This window comes from Eublepharis macularius, chromosome 11, assembly GCF_028583425.1.
Source record: "Eublepharis macularius isolate TG4126 chromosome 11, MPM_Emac_v1.0, whole genome shotgun sequence".
Classification (NCBI taxonomy): domain Eukaryota; kingdom Metazoa; phylum Chordata; class Lepidosauria; order Squamata; family Eublepharidae; genus Eublepharis; species Eublepharis macularius.
The window spans coordinates 61519426-61539371 of record NC_072800.1 but is presented as its reverse complement, the minus strand read 5'-3'; the positions used below and the strand labels follow the sequence as shown (position 1 = coordinate 61539371).

At 42.9% G+C, this 19946-nt stretch overlaps 1 protein-coding gene across 1 annotated transcript in view; it reads left to right on the top strand.

Annotated features, from left to right (window-relative positions):
• The first annotated feature begins 208 nt into the window (after positions 1-208).
• LOC129337545 (probable acyl-CoA dehydrogenase 6) overlaps positions 209-19946 on the top strand; it is a 61990-nt gene continuing 42252 nt past the window's right edge. Inside the window, exons 1-2 of the mRNA XM_054991331.1 lie at positions 209-423; positions 16344-16464. Of these exons, the coding sequence (XP_054847306.1) occupies positions 256-423; positions 16344-16464 (289 nt within the window). The 5' untranslated portion in view covers positions 209-255. The remainder of the gene's footprint in view (positions 424-16343; positions 16465-19946) is intronic.

Sequence of the window (19946 nt, the reverse complement as noted above, 5' to 3'; positions counted from 1 at the left end):
TTCCTTTCCATTGCGAGCAAAAGTGGTTCTGCGATGGGGATTAACTTCTTGCCCTTCAGCAATCAGTTAAAACCAAGCTGGCACGGTGTGGCGCCTAACGACTTGATCTGCAAATCAACTTCTCCACATTGTTAAAAATCTTCATTCTCCCCCGCTCCTTGTTGGGAGAGGCTTTTTCTAGGCGCATAACAGAGCAGGCAGAAGTTGCTCTCGGGGGAGCGCGCATGCTCAACGCACTCAGTAGCAGGCCCAGCCATGGCCCCGCTTTGGTTTGCTCTCCTCGCGCGCAAAGGGCAGCCGAAGTGGCTCCTCCGTAGCGGCGGCTCTGGGCGGCTGCGTAGCAGCGCGGCGGAAGCCAGCGGCGACAGACACCACCTAATATACACCCCGGAGCATTTCGCCCTGAGAGCGTCTCTGAGAAAGGTACCGGCCGTGGCCTGTTAGGAATCGAAAACTGAGCTGACTCGAGGGTTTTGCACGTCTGCGCGCATTCGCCTTTTGAGCTCTGAATTGCGCGCTGGAGCGAGCGAGCTCTTTGGTGACTCTCGAGCTGTCGAGAGCAAAAGGCGCTCTGGGGGGCCTGGCAACGGCGAGGCCTGTCTAGCCACTCCCTCTCTCTAATTTTTCACATACACATAAAGAGCGTGTGCGCATTTTTCAGGGAGATTCGGGTTTGTTGGTTCTTTTTATCGACTCCAGCGATTCAGAAAGAAAAGCAGACATCTGATTGCGACTTCTCAGCTTTTATTCCATGGAGCTCCTAGTCTTTGGCTCGGGCATATTGTCAAAGTTCTTCACTATTTAACTGGTATACTCCCTTCGTTTACTCCGCCATTGCTTATTGAACAATGATTTAGAAGCCAAGTTAGAGACCTACTATGTTATGTATCTTATCAGTGCTGGAAAATGTGCCTCAGCAGTCGGAGTGTACGGGCCTTAGTGTTAAAGCTGCAACCCTCAATACACTTTCTTGGGAGTAACCCCATCTGAGTAGATCTTCGTAGGATTGATCTCGTTGTTAGTCTTCAAGGTGCCTCTAGGCTCCTGTTTCATTGTAATGCCAACCATTGACACTAATAGCCTTCTCACAAGACCTTTCAAAACCTGCAAAAACAGGGCCAGTGGTTTACCAGAGACAGAAACCAGAAAAATGGGGACAGTTGAAAAGGAAATGCGTTTTCAGGATAATTCAGAAATCTTTACTGACGTAACAGTGATGTTTGGTAGAGAATTCTGGCTTGAAAAGATAGTCCCTGCAGTACTCAGGAAAATAAAATAGGCCCTAACAAAAAAGGGGGTACTAGTCAACTGGTTTAACATTTCATGGATTTGGCACAACAGTGCTATAGGACAGGAGTAAGCATCACTGTATTTAGTGAAAGTCAGTTCTAAACATGCACAGGATTGGAGTGCACAAACTGTGTAGTTGAGTTGTGGATGCATTTCCATACTGACAAGTTACTTATTGTCTTTGTGTATGTGTAACTTTTCCAGCTCAGTTCATTCTATAGACATGGGATGCTTTTAAAAACCTAGTACGAGAGCCAGTGTGGTGCAGGGGTTCGAGTGTAGGACTAGGATCTGGGAGATCCAGGTTAGAATTCCCACTCAGCCACAGAAGTATGCAGGGTGGCCTTGGACACACACAGCGTAACCTACCTCCCAGGGTTGTTGTGAAGATAAAATGGAGAAGAAGAGAATGATGTAAGCCACTTTGAATCCTTATTGGGGAGAAAGGTGGGGTACAAATGAAGAAAATAAATAAAATCACTCTAGTGCAGAATTCAGAACTCTAGGAATCAGTGTGAATCAAAACCCATGCTACACTCTCTTTTCCACATGGGGGGGGCGGGGACAATGCTGAGTGTAGCTAGTGGCTTTGAAACATCCACATGGCCAGGGCTTTTTTTCTGGGAAAAGAGGTGGTGGAACTCAGTGGGTTGCCCTCGGAGAAAATGGTCACATGGCTGGTGGCCCCGCCCCCTGATCTCCAGACAGAGGGGAGTTGAGATTGCCCTCCGCACCGCTTGGTGGCACGGAGGGCAATCTCAACTCCCCTCTGTCTGGAGATCAGGGGGCGGGGCCACCAGCCATGTGACCATTTTCAAGATGTTGCGGAACTCCATTCCACCGCGTTCCTGCTGGAAAAAAAGCCCTGCACATGGCTGTTTTCCCTGCTCTTTTTCTTGTTTTAGTCCCACCATATTGCCATCTCCTCTTGACCACTTTTAAAAATAAATCAGTAGTTGCTAGATCGTTATAGCGCACTAATGCTATAGAAGTCAGTTGTCATGATCTAATAGTTCCTGTGAATTCCTAGCTTTTTTTTTTTCAAATAGTCTCTATCCTTTTTGTGGCAAAGAAAAGGCTAGTGACTTGGTTTGTTTTTAATCAGGGAATTTCATGAAACTAGTGGATTGTGTTGGTTGATTATGGAACACACACTTACGTATACTGAGTCAGGCCAATGGGCTTTCACAGTCAGTATTGGTGCTCTGACTGGCAGTGTGACTCTTTAAGGTTTCAGGTGGGGGATTTTTCACATCGCTTACTCTCTAATCTTTTTAGTTCCACGTGCCAGGGGTTGAACCCGCAACCTTCTGCTTGTAGAATAGGTAGACCACTGAGCCATGACCTCTCCCTATAATGTTGTAGTGTCACTGTACTATGGCAAACTATCAGTTGCAATTAAACAAACAAAAGTTGTCCAATATTGAAGGCAGGAACAACTGTGCTTATATATGGCTCTTCTAGACAGATTAGTGCTTCACCCAGAGCCAGGAACAAGTTAGTGTTATTATTATCCCACACAATACAGTTGGGGAGCTGGGGCTCAAGATGAGTGGCTTACTCAAGGCCACCTACTGAGTTCATGGCAGTAGTGGGATTTGAACCAGCAGAGTACTGCTTCTCAGCCAAACCACTCAACTGCTGTTACAGCAGCCATGGGGCAAGGAAATGGTGCAGAAGTGAACACAAAAATGCATGCCTTCCCATGGTGAGCAAAGGCGTTTTGTCTTCAGTCTTTTCCAAAAGATGATATCGAACCAGGTTAGGGGAAGTAGGGCCAAACCCAGAAAAAAGATGTTTAAGGGACGATGTCGAGTGGCTGCTTAACCCCCCCCCCCAAGTGCTATAGTTTGGATGCCCAAGGGGAGCAAAGCCTTTGTGTAGAAGCAACCAGTGTTGGCGAATCAAGACTTTCATGCTGGCAGAAGCTGTAGCTAGGATGAGAAAGAATTTAAATGAAACACATTCCCATAAATGCTTGAAGGAGAAACCGCATCACCCCAATTATCAAGCACAGTGCGTGCTTTTGTTATGTGGAAACTGGCTTTCATTTAAAATGTACAAGAACATTATATTATTTAATCAGTTTTAGTGAATGTGTTAAGCAATTATTTTTGTAATTTTGTCATAAGTTTAGGAAATAGTATTTAACTTAGTAACATGTTTCTGTAGGATGGAATTCCAAACTCGGCAGCATTTGTTACATTGAAAGGAAACAGCTGCATATCTTCTTGCTGTCTGCATAAGTGCCTGGGAACACTTCATCATAATAGTACTCACATTATTGCTACCTGTGACCATGCAAATTGAATAGATTTTATAGCATCCAGCTCCTGGAAGACTCTGATCCAATTCCTGTACAGTTCAAAGAACTCATGTGGCATGCACACAGTGGGATACATCATTCCCTCTCCCAGCCCTTAAACAGCACGTTACATGACACGTTTATTTATTTATTTATTTACTTAAATTTATAGTCCGCCCTCCCCAACCAAGTGGGCTCAGGGCGGATCACAACAATTTAAAACACACTACACAATTCACCAGCAGTAAGCCATTAAAAATATAAATAATACATATCATTCATTTAAAACATACATTAGCACCATGTAAATACAGCTATCAAAAATAAAAACATAGCAGCACGTTATACATTCACCTATCACCATCGATAGAGCAGATTACAGCGATCATATAAAGATGTGAGATGACTTTGGGCGGGAGGGCACAGAATCTCTCCCCCCCTACTAGGGGGGAGGGGCACCGCCCAGCATCACCCATATGCCTGGCAGAACAGCTCCATCTTGCAGGCCCGGCGAAATGATAACAAGTCCTGCCGGGCCCTGGTCTCGCAAGACAGAGTGTTCCACCAGGCTGGGGCCAGGGCCGAAAATGCCCTGGCCCTGGTCGATGCTAGGCGGGCCTCCCTAGGGCCAGGGATCTTTAACAGATGTTTGTTGCTTGAGCGAAGAGTTCTCTGGGGCTCATATGGGGAGAGGCGGTCCCGCAGGTACGATGGTCCCAGTCCACTTAGGGCTTTATAGGTTAGTACCAAAACCTTGAACCTGATTCGGTACTCCACTGGTAGCCAATGCAGCTGGTGCAGTACCGGTGTTATATGTTTCCATATTGGTGTTCTGGTAATAACTCGCGCCACTGCATTCTGCACCAGTTGTAACAGCCGGATCAGGCTCAAGGGAAGCCCAGCGTAGAGTGCGTTACAGTAGTCCAGTCTAGAGGTGACCATTGCTTGGACCACTGTAGTCAAGTCACGAGATGACAGATAGGGGGCAAGCTGCGTGGCCTGACAAAGATAGTAAAAAGAGGACCTGTCAACTGCCGAGACCTGATCCTCCATTGTTAAGGAGGAATCAAGAATCACCCCCAGGCTCCTAACTCTCAGAGCCAGTGAAAGCACTGCCCCATCGAGCACAGGAAGCCGGGGTCCCGAATCCACATTTCCATGACTCAAGTACATGTTCTCTGTCTTTGTAGGGTTCAGTTTCAGCTGACTTTGTCTCAACCATCCAGCCACAGCTTCAAAAACACGCTCCAGGACATCCGGGGCCGATCTGGGTCGGCCGTCCATCAACAGATAAAGTTGGGGGTCATCTGCATATTGGTGACACCCAAGCCTGAAACTCCGCACCAGATGGGCTAGGGGGCGCATATAGATATTGAACAATAACGGGGAGAGTATCGCTCCTTGTGCACACCGCGTTCTAGTGGCCTACGAGACGATAACCTCTCCCCTAGCGCCACCCTCTGTCCCTGATCGTGGAGAAAGGAGACTAGCCACTGCAGTGCTGTCTCCCGTATCCCCACATCGGTGAGGTGGTGGGTCAGAAGGTCATGGTCGACTGTATCGAACGCTGCTGACAGATCCAATAAAATCAGCAGCGCCGATCCGCCCCAATCCAGCTGCCTGTGGAGATCTTCTGTGAGGGCGACCAACAGCGTCTCCACCCCATGTTCTGGGCAGAAACTGGACTGGAAGGGGTCTAGGGCCGAGCTCTCCTTCAGGAAATTCTGCAGTTGTCTCTCCGCCACCCGCTCAACCACCTTACCCAGAAATGGCAAATTCGAGACTGGGTGGTAGCTGAGCAGATCGGCAGAATCCAAAGATGATTTCTTCAGGAGAGGCCATACCACAGCTTCCTTTAACGCCCTAGGAAAAACTCCAGAGCTTAAGGATAAGTTAACAGCCGCCTCCAAGGAATCCCATATTCCGTCGGCACTGGCTTTTACCAGCCATGACGGACACAGGTCCAAGGGGCATGTGGTAGGTCGCACCACCTGCAGAACCCTGTCCACCTCCTCCCCGAAAAGTGGGCTGAAACGATCAAATGTCTGCCCCGAGGACGGCCAAGGGGCCTCTAGTTCACATACTGTATCAACTGTGGCTGGTAAGTCGCGGCGGAGAGACAGGATCTTGTCAGCAAAAAAACTCGCAAAGTGCTCACAGCTTAACTCCAAATCCAAATTTTGATGGTCTTGGCCTGATGGGGCGACCAATGAACATGGCTTTTGAGATCTTGTATATCATTTTACCATGTGGCATGAAGGGCTGCTGCATGCGTCGGTGACTGTGAGTTAAAACAGAATACTTGATCTGAGGCTGGGACCCACAATGACTGTTGGTGCTCAGGCACAGAAGGAAATAAGAGCATGTAACACTGACCCATGATAGCCCAGCAGTGTAACGTTTCTGAACTGGATAGGTTTAATGTAACTATTGGAAATCTGACCTTTCCTTGCCTGGTTATGAAAGCAGTACACAGTCAGGATTGTGTAGTGGTTACCGTATCCAGGTTCAAATCCTCATGCTGCCATGGAAGCTTGTCGGGTAACCTTGGACTAGTCACTCTCTCTGATCCTAACCTACCTTACAGGGCTGTTGTGATGATAAAATGGAGGAGGGGAGAATGCTGTAAACTGCAGTGGTTTCCCACTGGAGAGAAATGCAAGGAATGAATATCTTCTGCTTTTTCTTCTGACGTAAGACTGTGTTCCAAATAATCTCAAATGATTTTTCCTCATTGCAAACAGCTATCCCCCAGTATGATGGCTATAAACACCTAAGCAGACACATGGAAAGGTGATAATGTACCTGTAGTTTTATTTCAAGTCTGGCTTTAGGGCATTAATTTTAATACGAATTATATGATTGGATAAATTTTGGATTAACTTGGTTTCCATACAGACCTTTTTGTTTGCAGTGACTAAGTTTGTGGTCTAAAGAACACTTTCCTCACAGTAAACCCTGATGAATAAAATTGAACTTACTGCTGAATAGACTTGCTTTGCCTTGCTTTCTAAGTAACCAGGCAGGTGATAACTTTACTAAAGTCAGATTTGATTAGACAATGTAGCCCCCCTACCAAAAAACCCCACCAGAGAACTGTAGGTAATAGATTTGTGCTAGCTGATAGGAATGTAATAATGTAAAAAATTTAATTGTGCCAAGTGGAGGTCAGAGAACAGATGCCTGAACTTCAAGTAATCCTTTTAGCTAAACTCTTGTCTTGCCATGAAAAATACTTTTTTGGCCTCTTTTTTAGTATCTTCCTTTAGGCGGCACAGGAAGTTCATTAGCTGTTGGGTGAAACCTTTGTCATATTTCTTATGTTCCTTTTATCTGGTTGCCTTTGGCCTCGCAAAATGACAAAATGAGAAGCAGAATACCTTGACTGGTGCTACGAATGTTAGATTTGTGTGCAGGGCAGATATCCTAGTTAATGGGAATATGACTGGGTTCCTAACTAATAGTAGGCAATAGATAGTAGTCTGAAATGGTCAGGTGGTTAAAATCAGAGATTTGTGCTGTGATACGAGCTTCCCTAAGTCAAATAAAACAGTATTTGAGATTCCCCAAGAAGTAAAGAAGCAAGACCAGACACAGCTATATATATAAAGACAAGTGTCCTGACTGACTCATCAACACCCAGCCCAAACCCCTGGACCTAGAAACATGAAATTTGGGGAGAACTTTCCTTCATGATGTAAACACCCACTAAGAAGGGATTTTAAGAAATTCTCCCCGTAAGGGGCTAAAATGTGTTTCCCCAAAGGGATACAGCTTCCCTGTGTTGCAGGCAGGCTTCTATCTGCTTGCTCCCCTACCCACTGCCAGCTTGGTCACTCTTCCCTGATTGGGCCAGCCTTTCAAGGTCATTTGCATATGTGGGCTGATTGGGGCTCACAACATTCCACACTTCACCCCCCTCGCCCGAGACAGTCAGAACACAGAGGTCATTTGCGTATGCGGCCTGATTGGTCCTTACCCCCAACATTCTAAACAGTCTGCAGTTGCTATTGGGAGTCATTAAATGTGTCCCAAGGTAAAATGCACCTCCCAGTCTTCTCCTAAAAGTTCACTAGGTTGCCAAGTCAAAAAAAAACAACAGAAAAAATGTTACATACCCATAAGCATTATAACTTGATTTAAAGTAGTTAAATACCGTAGCAAAGCACAGGTATCAAGCTAGTTGACATATATGGAAGCATGCAGTTTCTGCAGTGGAACAGCCTTTCTGGTTAGGGGTCGTGGTGGAGATTTCTGTTCATTTCCCCCTCCCACAGCAGAAACCCACTTTGCTGCTATGTTATACCTGATTGTCTGTTGATCCCCAAGAACAAAATTTCATGTGGACAATAGGAGCTACAGCAGGAGGGAAAAGCAGTATAGTTCTATTCTGTGAAGTGGTGTGATACATGCCAGTGTTTGCTGTGGCTTTAGGGCCAGGACAGCATACATGGGTCTGACATAGACACTGCCATCACATTATGAGATGATTTTAAAATGCTGCAGGATGAGGTGTTCTTGTTCCCCTTCCATGCCTTTTCAAGTGCCAAAACAGCCATGGGGTAGGAAGTACAACCAGTTCAGCACTTGAAAAGACACAGGGTAGGACAAGAATGCTTTATCCAATCATGCTGCAGGCATTTTAAAATTGGCTCATTTATGCTTTAAAATGGCTGCAGTGTCCACAGGCTGGACCCATGGATGCTATCACACAGTCTGGCCCTGAGATGTTCTCTTTCTTGGGAGAGAGAGGGTCTGCTTGCCTGAAGGATATGTAAGGATTTCAAGCAAAAAGCTTATTGGTAGTGGAGGCTGTGTGTGGCAAGGGTGTTTTCACTCCAATGTGTCCGTGGATGAAAGAGGATGTGGGGGAAGGGAAACAGTTGACATGCTGGTTCATTGGCCAGGTCTGATATTGTTAACTGACCAGCTGTTCTTTGGTCATACGTTGTCAAACCTCCCATGAGAAAACAGCTTGCCTTTTTGTGTCATTATGATGTCATTTGGTAGAAAAGGCAGAAGTGAGAGCTGGTTACTTGCAGTCCTTTGGACATACCTACAGTGCATTGAAGTCTAGTCGCATAGTGTAACTTCTCCTGCTGATTACCAGGTAGATTTTTGAGATAAAAATATGGAATTTTAGAACAATTATTAAAATATGAGACGTTTATATAGTGAATCTTTCTGTTTTGCGTGAAAACAGCAGACTTCAGCACTCCATCATGGACCAAATGCATGGCACAGAATGTGTGTGTAAAGTACTGTTAAGTCACAGCTGATTTATGGCAACGTCTGCCCAGGTTTTCAAGGCAAGAGACATTCATAGGTGGTTTTGCAATTGTCTGCCTCTGCTTAGCAGTCCTGGACTTCCTTGGCAGTTTCCCATCCAAGTACTAACCAAGACTGATCCTGCTTAGTTTCTGAGATCTTACAAGATCAGGATAGCTTGAGCCATCCAGGACAGGGCAGGGCAGAGCATAGGTACTGTATTTATTATGTTAAAATGCCATTTCCACCCCCCCCAAAGGATACAACCTGTAGGTTGAATCTATCTAGCTTTTTCATTCAGTGTTGCCAGTTCCCCTACTTATGACAGCCTGTCACACATGGCTTTTACCCATGGAGACCTCTTGATGCCCGGCACAATCCTTATTTTGCTGGTCAAAGGGGACATCAGCTTCCTTTTTCATCAGCAGAAAAAGTAGTTAACTCCAATCTTGTGATTTGTTCTGCTCACTTTTTCTGCTGTTCCTGTTATCTTCACTATCATTAATTAAAATGCAGACGTTAATTCTTTTGTCACAAGGTTATCTTTAATTATCTTTATTATTGCTTTTTTTCTTGCTGAAGTTATAGGTAATGCTTGAACATAATGGATATCGTAACTCAAATGTGCTATATTTATTGGATCCCAGAATGCAATTATGTCTCTCACTGGTACAAAATCTTTTATTTTCACTAGCTCCCTTTGACTCTTACAAGCGCTCAAGCAGTATTCTCAGGTATGAATAGCACTTGAGGAATTCTTTAATTAGATTTCCCCAAATGTGCAAGAGCACCCCTGCAAACAATATTTTGCATGCCAGGTTACTGCTGAAAATAAATTTAAGATTTGATTCACTGGCATAAATACCCTGTATAGTTAATAGTGTCTAATTACAGATAAACATCTGTACTTGTTGTAAAAAAATGTTCTGGTGTTTAAAATTCTTACTTCAGTTGCAGTTTAAAAACTGACCTCTCTCATCAGTGACTAGTCTCTTCAGGACTTTTCAGAATGTGCTTTTTATAATGTTCATAGATGATTACCCTTTTTATATAATGTAAAGGGAATTTAATTAAGATTCTTTTACATAACTGTAACAGAGATTTAAGTAATTAATACTCAACATTCTTATCATTTTAACCACTATCCAAAATGTGCATCCAAAATTAGATATTAAACATGGCAGCTTTTCATTCTACAAATAAAGGCAATATATAATTTATTCTGGAAGCAGGTGAAATATTTTTATTTATACTCTGCTTTTGTTCACAGTGTGGACTCAAAGCAGCTTACAATATCATCCTCACCTCATCCATTTTATCCTCACAACAATAATCCAGTGAGGTACTCTCAAGGCCCCCTAGACTCAAGGCCACCCAGTGAACTTCCATGGAAGAGCAGGGATTCATACCTGAGTTTTCCAGATCCTAGACCAACACTCTAACCCAGGGGTCCCCAACCTTTTGAACCTGTGGGTACCTTTGGAATTCTGTCACTGTGTAATGAGCGTAGCCACAAAATGGCTGCCACAGCTTAGCTTCAGTCACACAGTGACGATCCTTGTGCTGTGGTGTCAGTTGCTACCAAAGCAACGTTCTCAAAAATCTGCACAGGCAATCAAATCTTGAGTGGCCAGTCAGAAGCCTTGCTGGGCAAAAGTCCCATCAGGCCCCATGCATTCTCTAAAAGCTCTTAGGGGTACCAGGGAAGGTGTTGGTAAGCACCATGGTGCCCATGGGCACCACGTTGGGGATCCCTGCAATGCTGACATATTTTGTGTTCTTCAGGTAAAACTATCTGCCATTAAAGTATCTTTTAAAATGTAATCCTTAGAGCAAATAATTCTATCATATCTTGATCTAGGTGCCCTTGTGTGTGGCGGGAAGGCATGAAAGATGGGTCTGCTTGTTTTTCTGTAATATTGGTGTATCCTTGTGTGTAGAAATGTTTATACTTGTGTGTAGAAATGTTTATGGAGTATTTCTTGAGACTAGGGAAGATACGGAAACACTGCAAGATGCCCTGTCCTTAAACAAAATAGAAAACAAAATGATTTTCAGAATTTGGTCATTTTACATCATACCCTATAGTACAATCATGTCTCATGAAAAGTAAAGTGATTCTTCTATCTTAAAAATATTTTATCTTATCAGAAGTTGTCTCATAGTACTCAACTCTAGGTAAGCAACCAAAAAGTAAACAAATGCAAAACATTTTTTGCAGACCAGGCTATCTACGATTTGTAGTCCAGACACACTGCAGTTCGAATATAATGCATTTCCTGAAGGTTGGATGGATATCTGATCTGCAGGGCTTTGATGCATATTACAGGCCTTCATATCAACTTTGAACTTAGTGGACCCTTTTGCTTGTTGCCATCAAATGAGACCGGTTAAACTCTAGCTATTGGTAGCATTCTCCTACTTCATAGACAACTCAATACTTTTGGCTATTGGTGCTGTGTACGTTCATAGTGAAAGCCTGCAAGTGGGAGTGTAATATATTTATTTGTTGGGATTGCTAGGTAAAAACTCTGCAAAAATATTAAAAGTGCAATTCTACACCAAATTACTCCAGTCTAAGCTCATTCATTTCACTGAACTTAGAATGAAGTATCTCTGCATAGAATTGCATTGTAAGAATCCTGTTTGATCATTTTGCAGAATGTCGTATTGGAGAAACAAACCAAAGGGGTATTGATTGATTCTGCTTGATGTGAGGAGTTTTGCCACCCAGCTGAGAAATATGAATGTTTCCTAAGAAATACGTTTATATGTTAGAGTGTTTTATGTGTTCTATGTGTATGGATTGTAATGGCCTTTGGCCACAAACAATAAACAGTAAACTTACCTACCTAAGAACCTGCAGTAACTCACTGTCTCCATGGAAGCTCCACATGGTTTTACCACCATCAGGCAAGGGAATATAGCTGTGTTTAACATCCAGGTTTGTATACTTGTTGCTGTAGAAAAATTTATTTTCTTGGTAAAGAGGAAAAAATTATAAACAGCAGCACACATCTAAATTTTTGTTGCAATGGTTTCATGTGTGTCTGTTATCCTTCTAGGATTTTGCTTTTATGTTGCAAAGCAAAATCATTTATAGTCATGGAAGTTTTCAGGACAAATTGGCACCTACTGCTTTTCAAAAGTAACATCATGATCAAACATTTGGCTTTTGTATCCCTTAGGTTATATTATTTTGAAGGAATGCTCCTCTCTTTTGTGATGCTATTAGCTTCTATAGCCTAATAACATCTGTATTGAAAGAAACTGCCAGGTGCTTGAAGTTAAAGACATATATGTTGCTTGTTAATTTGAGTTTGAGAGTACAGTATGAAAGCAGAATAATCTCTTAAATGATTGTGCTAACATCCCTGGAACTGTCTCATTAGTTCCCCAAATCTAGCTTCAGTATTTACAATTGATTGGACTGGTGAATGTTATGTTGTAGTGCAATATTCAAAATCTTTCACTAAAGTGGAATATGCTGATCACAGTGGCTTGCAAGAATTGACCAATATTGGAGACCTCTAGTCCACAAATTTGGCCACCCATTTTAATAGAGTGAGTTTTCAACTTATTTTCTACTTACTTTTTATTTCATTCCAACAACAGCACACAGTTTGTCCTCTTCCTAGGCCCCATATAAGATTTCTTTCCCAATAAGAGTTGCTAAACTCCAGGTACGACCTGGAGACCTCCTAGAATTATGACTAATCTCCAGACTATGAAGAACGTTTCCCCTAGAGAAAATAACTTCTTTGGAGGGTGAAGTCTATGGCATTATACTCCACAGAGGTCCCTCCCCAGGTTCTAGTCCCCCAAATCTCCAGGAGCTTCCCAGCCTGGAGTTAGCAACCCTACTCCCAGGCCAGTTCTTTCTTTTTTTGGACTTACTGCTTCTTCTATCTGAGTACTTATCTTAGGTCCACAAATTTCCAGTGGGTTCCTGGATGGAAACTATTCTTACAAGCAAGCAGACATAAAATGGAGTATGGGGACATCCAGTTGCTACTACCTTCTGGACTCTGCTTCATTTCAGGAATATTCAGGACCCTAATCTGGAGAACTGGATTTGATTCCCTACTCTTCCACTTGAAGCCAGGTTTGTGACCTTGGGTCAGTCATAGAGCTCTCTCAGCCCCACCCACCTCTCAGGGTGATTGTTGTGGGGATAATAATAACAACACACTTTGTAAACTGCTCTGAGTGTAGCATTAAGTTGTCCTGAAGGACGGTATATAAATCGAATGTTGTTGTTGTTGTTATTAACTGAACTGTGAACATCTATGAGGATGTTGCTTCATGTGACCGGAAGATGAGGAGCCAGGGTCTCTGAAACTGCTTGTTCTGACAAGGAACCCTCTCTACTAGAGATGGGCACAACCAAAATATGAACCAAAATTTATAACAAACCAGGCTGATTCATGGTTCACGAATCAGCAGTTTGTCAGATCCCATTTCTGACAAACCGCCACGAACTTTAGGCTAGTTCATTTGGTTTGTCACTGCAGGCAGTCTGGTGCTGATAAATCAGTTTCCTAGGCAACAGGGGATGGACTTCCTGCAGACCTTCTGCTGACCCAGAAGTGGCCTTCTGCTGGCCTGGAAGTGACGATATTCTGACCTGGATGTGACATTTTCATGAACCAAACGAACCGGTTCATGAACCGGGGCAGGTTCATGAAATTTTGTGGTTCATGAAATTTGATGAACCACAAATCATATAGTTCATTTTTTTCCCCGATTTGTGCCCATCTCTACTCTCTACCAATCACTTCAATGCCTTTTTACTCCTCTTGGAGTGTGTGCAGAGAAAGGAGGCAAAGCACCCTTTTTCTGCATATGTGCTAGCAGCAGGTCCTTCCAAAAAGCAGGGTGGAAATGGCCATTTTATAGGGGCTTATAACCCAGCAGTTGAGGTTATGCAACCCTTGGATTAGAGGCCACTATTCTAATTGGTAGGGACAGAAACAGAAGGGTCTGGTTTATATTTGCTGGGTTTATATTGTGTAGGAAAATGCCCTGAAGTCACAGACAACTTATGGCAAACCCATAGAGTTTTCAAGGGAAGAGATAAAACAGAGAGAGTTTGCCATTGCCTGCCTTTGCATAGTGTCCTTGGAGGTCTCCCATTCAAGTAGTAAGCAGGATCAACCCTGATTAGCTTCCAAGATCTGATGAGATCAGGCTAGCCTGGACCATTAAGGTCACAGCAATGCATCTTATTACCCAATCTAATAGTAAACTGGCAGCTCCCATTTGGGTGATGAGGGCAGAAAAGAGAGAGCTCTGCTTAGTTATGGAACTCCCCAGAAAAATATGACATTGTAAATTGATCAGAATGTACCCCCTCCCCATTAAAAATTGCCCAGTGAGGACTGAAAATGCTCCAGAAGAGATGGAATATTGACAGAAGCTAAGAGGCCTTGGTTAGTAATTGGATTGGAGACAGGTTCCAGAGCAGGTTCCAGAGAGCAAAGAGCAGGTTCCAGAGGCAGGCAATGGCAAACCACCTCTATTAGTCTCTTGCCGTGAAAACCCTACCAGGGTCACCATAAGTCCACTATGACTTGAGGGAACTCTCCACTACCACCAAGAGTTTCTTAAGAAAAAGGGGGCAAGAGGAGATCATTCTGCTCAAGCCTCTGAGAGGTTAGAGAATCCTAGATTTTGAGGGGTAGGGTGAGAATTCCTTGTGGACTTGCAGGATGTATCCATATCACTATAATATATTCCAATGATTAGCTAATCTGGATCTAGAAGCTTCCCAAATTTCGGAAAAGGCTTACAGAATGTTTAATTTAGAGTTTTTCAAGTGCAAAAAATCTGTCAAAGTTGATTTTAGCTGGAGATACTGTTTGCTGAAGAAATTATTATAGCTGATCTTGTAGATACTGGTATGAAGAAAAGTGAATGCTTTCCTTTTCCTGCCCTGATTGAAAGTACATTTGATGAAAGACAATAGGATACTTTTAACTGGATCAAAAGTGGAGGATTTGGTAGTTCCAGCACATACTGAAGTTAATATGCAAAGGGGCTGGTCAGCAGAAGGAATTCTGCAAGAAAACAACCTGTTAGATAGGATTCCCAGGTCTCTGTATCCTCCCAGTGGTGGTGGTGGGTGGGAGGACTTACTGGGAATTGATTCCTCAGAGTTGATTCCAGACAAGGCATGATGATACCACTTCCAGAAAGTGACATCATCACATCTGAGTAATTCAGGCCATTTGGGGCCAAAATTGGCCCCAGCAAAGCACGGGAGCACACCCATGGCTGGTGCCATGATGTCACTTGAGGAAGTGATGTCATCGCTCCTCACTGGGAGTGTGCCTGGTGCGCACTTTCCCGGGTTGCCCGCTGCTGGTGATTGTTGGAGGTTTGCCTGCCACTGGCAGGCAACTGGGAACCCTACTGCTAGAGGATATTGGAATTAGATTAAAAGTTGGTTTTGAGCTTTGACAAAATGGTTCATTTTCTTCCTATGGTCATTCTTGTATATAATTCTAAGACGTAACCCCAAAACTGACCTGTGTGATTTTGTGAGATACATGTCTATAAGAGGTGGTTAATATTTACTTCCTCTTCTCTGGGTTGATCCTTGAATAAGCTAGCCAGGTGTTTTGCCCCATCTCTACCCATGTCTTTCACAAGGCCATCCTTTGGTTAGGCATTTCTTAGGCCAGGGCTCCCCAATGTAGTGCCCGTGTTCACCATCATGCCTTCTAGCACCTTTCCTGGTGTCCGCCAAGTATTTATAGAAAGGGGCTGGGGCCAAGTGGGGCTTTTGCCAAGCATGGCTTCTGATTGGTCATGGGAGATTTGATTGGCTTTGCAGATTTAAAAAAAGCATTACTTTGGCAGAAGCTGCTTCCACAGCACTAGGCTCTTCACTTTGTGACTGAAAGTAAGCTGGTGCAGCCATTTTGTGTCTGGTTGTGCCTCTTGTGGCAGCAATTTTGAGGCTATTTTGTGGCTACGCTCTCCACAGAATACAGTGTCAGAATACTAAATGTGACTGCAGACTAAAAAAGGTTGGGGACTCCTGTTTTAACTAACAGAGTGTGCCTTTTTCTGTTTGACAGATTTCCCCCCCTTCAGTCCCTTCTGCCATCTTTTCCCAAATCAGGAAAAAAAACCCACTCTGATGAACACGTATATATGTATTAAATGCCTTAGAAAAAGTAAGAGGGGAAATCTCCTGAAATCTAAAGAATCAAGCTTTTAAAAATTGTTGTATGCTCAGTTTGTGATGAGAGGCCTAATCCTCAAACAGTTTAAGCTAAAATGTTTCGTAATAGTTTCATATTGCTTTTATTTAAAGTGGATTTAGGTCTGTTGAAGATAAAAAGGATTGAACTTTATACATTTTTTTAAAATTAGAGACCCAACACCCATATCAGATTTGATATAGGTGAGCACCTGTTGTTCCACAAAACAGCCTTTTAAACTTCCACCTTTTTTATTATTCCAAATACAGATTATTGACAAAGAAATTAACCCATTTGTGGACCAATGGGAAAAAGAGGGCCAGTTTCCAGCACATCAAGTGTTCAAATCTCTGGGGAAAGCTGGATTCCTTGGAGTGAATAAGCCAACTGGTAAGAAAAGAGACTGCTTAATCTTTCCTTCAAATGTAATGGTCTGATTACCTTTATTTGCATTTGGTATCTTAGCAACAGTTATGTCTGAGCCCCCCACCCCACCCCAGGTCAGTGCTTTGAACTCTACTTACCTGACCTGCCTTGCTGTGTGTGCCCAGGATTCTCCCTGGATGTAGATTTTTCAAGATCACTGTTTCCATGCTGAAGTGATGCTAAAACTCACTCATCCAATCATAATAGATGGGTGTGTATGTGACAGGGTACTTAAAATGGGTAAGTGATAGCTTAGAGGGCTTTGAAAATTATTTATCTTTTATTCTTTTTTGTATTTGTAGTGGCAATATACTTGATACACAGCCCTCTTTGAAACAAGAGCTGGGCAGTGAAAGATGGACTCGCGCAGGACAGGATGAATGCTCTGCTACTTTAGCTAAACTAGTTAAAATCATTTTATGTAGCATCACTGCAGTCGGTACCTTCTGGTAGTACTGCTGTAACTATAATCTCTCTGTAAAGTATGTGCCTCTGATAATATGAATTAAATTGAACTGTACTAAGAATTAAACTATTTGCTTAGTTCATCAAATGCTCCGCTATGAATTGTTCTATTACGAATTGCTGCTGTTTTAAACAGTAGTTTTGGCAAAAAACATGCAAATATGGGTGGATAGATAAATCCCCAATGATGCTTAATTTGAATCTCATTAACTCCTGATGGAGCAAGCCAATCCTAAAACTGTTTACTTGCATGTAAGTTCTCCTGAATTCAATGGGACTGCCTTTCTAGTGAGTAAGCTTTACATTGTAGCTGGAATTATGGAAACAAGGGCTTAATTGCATGGCTCAGGCTTAAATTTTGAGTAGTCAGCTGTGAGAATTTGGGTATTTATGTTTAAGAAATGCATTTTTCTCTACAAAATTATAGAGTAAAATGGAACAAAGGCTTAGAAATAACGTAATGCTTATCTCTTTTCCTGCTGCCACTAGCTCAGCTTTTAGCATAATTTAAATGTTAGCAGCACAATATGCTGCATATTTAAATTATAGAAAATTAGAATTCTATCATTATCCTGCACCTTGGGTTACATTCTAGCTGCATGAGGAATGACATGTCTCCACAAGACTAGCAGTATTATAAGGTGAACACTTTGAAGATATTTTCAGAAATTATCAAGCTATGAGCTATTTGTATGTTGTTCACATAACAGTTTAGTTTTTTTGTAGTTTAATTACAGTAGCATCTTCACGCTTTAGAGTGTAGCCCTAAACAGAAGTATACCATTCCAAACCCATTGAACTCAATGGGTTTAGAAGGGTGTAACTCTGCCAAGGATTCCATTGTTCATCTTGCAAGCAAATCATGAGCACTTTTATTTTTAAATGCCCCCAAATTGGGCATTTGTGGCTTTCCTATTTTCTGCTTCCTTGTAAGAATGCACTGTGTTAGTAACTTTTAAACTGTAGCTTCTTTGACTTCATAAACTTGATTTGACGAATTTTGTATCTTCTGCATGTTTATGAGGTTTCACAGATTCACTAGGTTTATATGCTGTACATGTTACACTGACAAAGCATCATGTATTTGTTAAATATTTGCAGGGCTTTTTTTCTGGGAAAGGAGGTGGTGGAACTCAGTGGGTTGCCCTCGGAGAAAATGGTCACATGGCTGGTGGCCCCACCCCCTGATCTCCAGACAGAGGGGAGTCTAGATTGCCCTCCACACAGTCAATCTAAACTCCCCTCTGTCTGGAGATCAGGGGGCGGGGCCACCAGCCATGTGACCATTTTCAAGAGGTTCCCGAACATTCCCCTGCGTTCCCCCTGAAAAAAAGCCCCGAATGTTTGTATTCTCTTTTAACCTACAAAAGACAAAAAAAAAAAAAATTAAACAAGTTCTTCCCCACTGCGAACATTTTATAATTCTACAACTCACTTTAGAATATTTTCATAAAATTTTTCTAATGGCAAATACTTTATTTTGGTTTGTATTTCTTCTCATTTTATTTCTTCTTTGGTTTTGCACTTTTACACCCTGCACCATGAAAGACTGAAGCCAGTTTTCTATTTTGAATGAACAAAATTGGGTCAGTTCATTGGTCCATCTAGCTCAGCATTATCTGCTCTGATTGGCAGCTGTTCTCCAGGATCTCGAGCTGGAAGACTTTCCTTAACCTCTCTTCCTGAAATTCTGTAACTGAACACTAACCTTGTGTATGTGCTTTGCTGTTAGCTACAGCCTCTCCCCAAGAATGTTCATATTCTTTATTCTGGAATAAACAAATTTAATACCAGGACATACTTTACTGCTGCTTCTGGCCTTAGGAAATTAAGGTGCAGTTGCAAAGCACTGTGTCCCTGTGCTTCTGTCTTCCCTTTCCTTTCCTTACGTTTATTTGGATTATAAACCAGTGGACCCTGGGATCGTTTTCAAAAAAATTATACAGCTCCTTGGTTCAAGGCACTTAGTGATGATAATTAAGATTATGCTCAGAAACTGTGTTCAGTTTTGATTCTTGTTGCCTGTATTCATGATATATTTAATTCTATAATAGCCTTGCCCTTAACACATGTGGATGCTTAAGTCCGAGAACTGGGACCGCTTCAGTATGGACCAGATGCTTCTGCAAATGTGGGGTGGCCCCCAGATATGTGGAAAAATCTGAAAACCTGGGGAGAAATATTGAGGGATTTAACACCCCCCCTCCCAAATACATAACTGCACTCTACTCTACTCATTTGCCGCTGCTGTTCAGGAATGAAGTTCAATGTGAAGTTGGGTGGCTGCTCAGGGACCTGAGGAGGTGTCCGAGGACAAAGCTTCATTTCCATTGCTCCCACTGACCATGTTGGAGCTGCTGCTGCCTAAGGAAAGAATGGACAGGCTTTTGGGGCTGCTGATGGGAATGACGATAGTGAGGAAGATGCCAAGGATGCCAGTAGCACCAGCTCCTCCAGCAGCTGCTGCATCAATGAGATACACTCAGTCAGCCCTGGTAGTAGTGAGGCTGATGCCACTGGTGGTGGAGGAGGTGACCATGGCCTGCAGAGAACCTAACACTCAGTGAATGGGTTGGGGGGAGTGATAAGATAGTCAGTGAAAGGATGGGCAGGGGAAGTTTACGAGGAACCAGAGAGGTGCGGCGCGGTGGGGAGAACTAAAGGTAGCAGTGGCCTAGGCCAGGAAAACAGGCGCTGATGGTGAGTACAGCAAATCTCCCTGCAATCCCACCCCACGCAAGCCAAACGCAATGACTGTATATAGTGTGTTGATTATTCCTACTGATGCATAGAATTGCCCAATAGAGAGTACCTGGATGTATACCTAACCAAGGCAGTTTTTACTTGCTATTTGTACATTGTTTAACAAAAATCAACAGATTTTTTTTTATAACTGTAAAAGCGCAAATGGTATTGGGCTGTAAGTGATCACTTCAAGGATATGAAGAGTAAACAGGATGAAAGTTAAAAATATTCCCAAA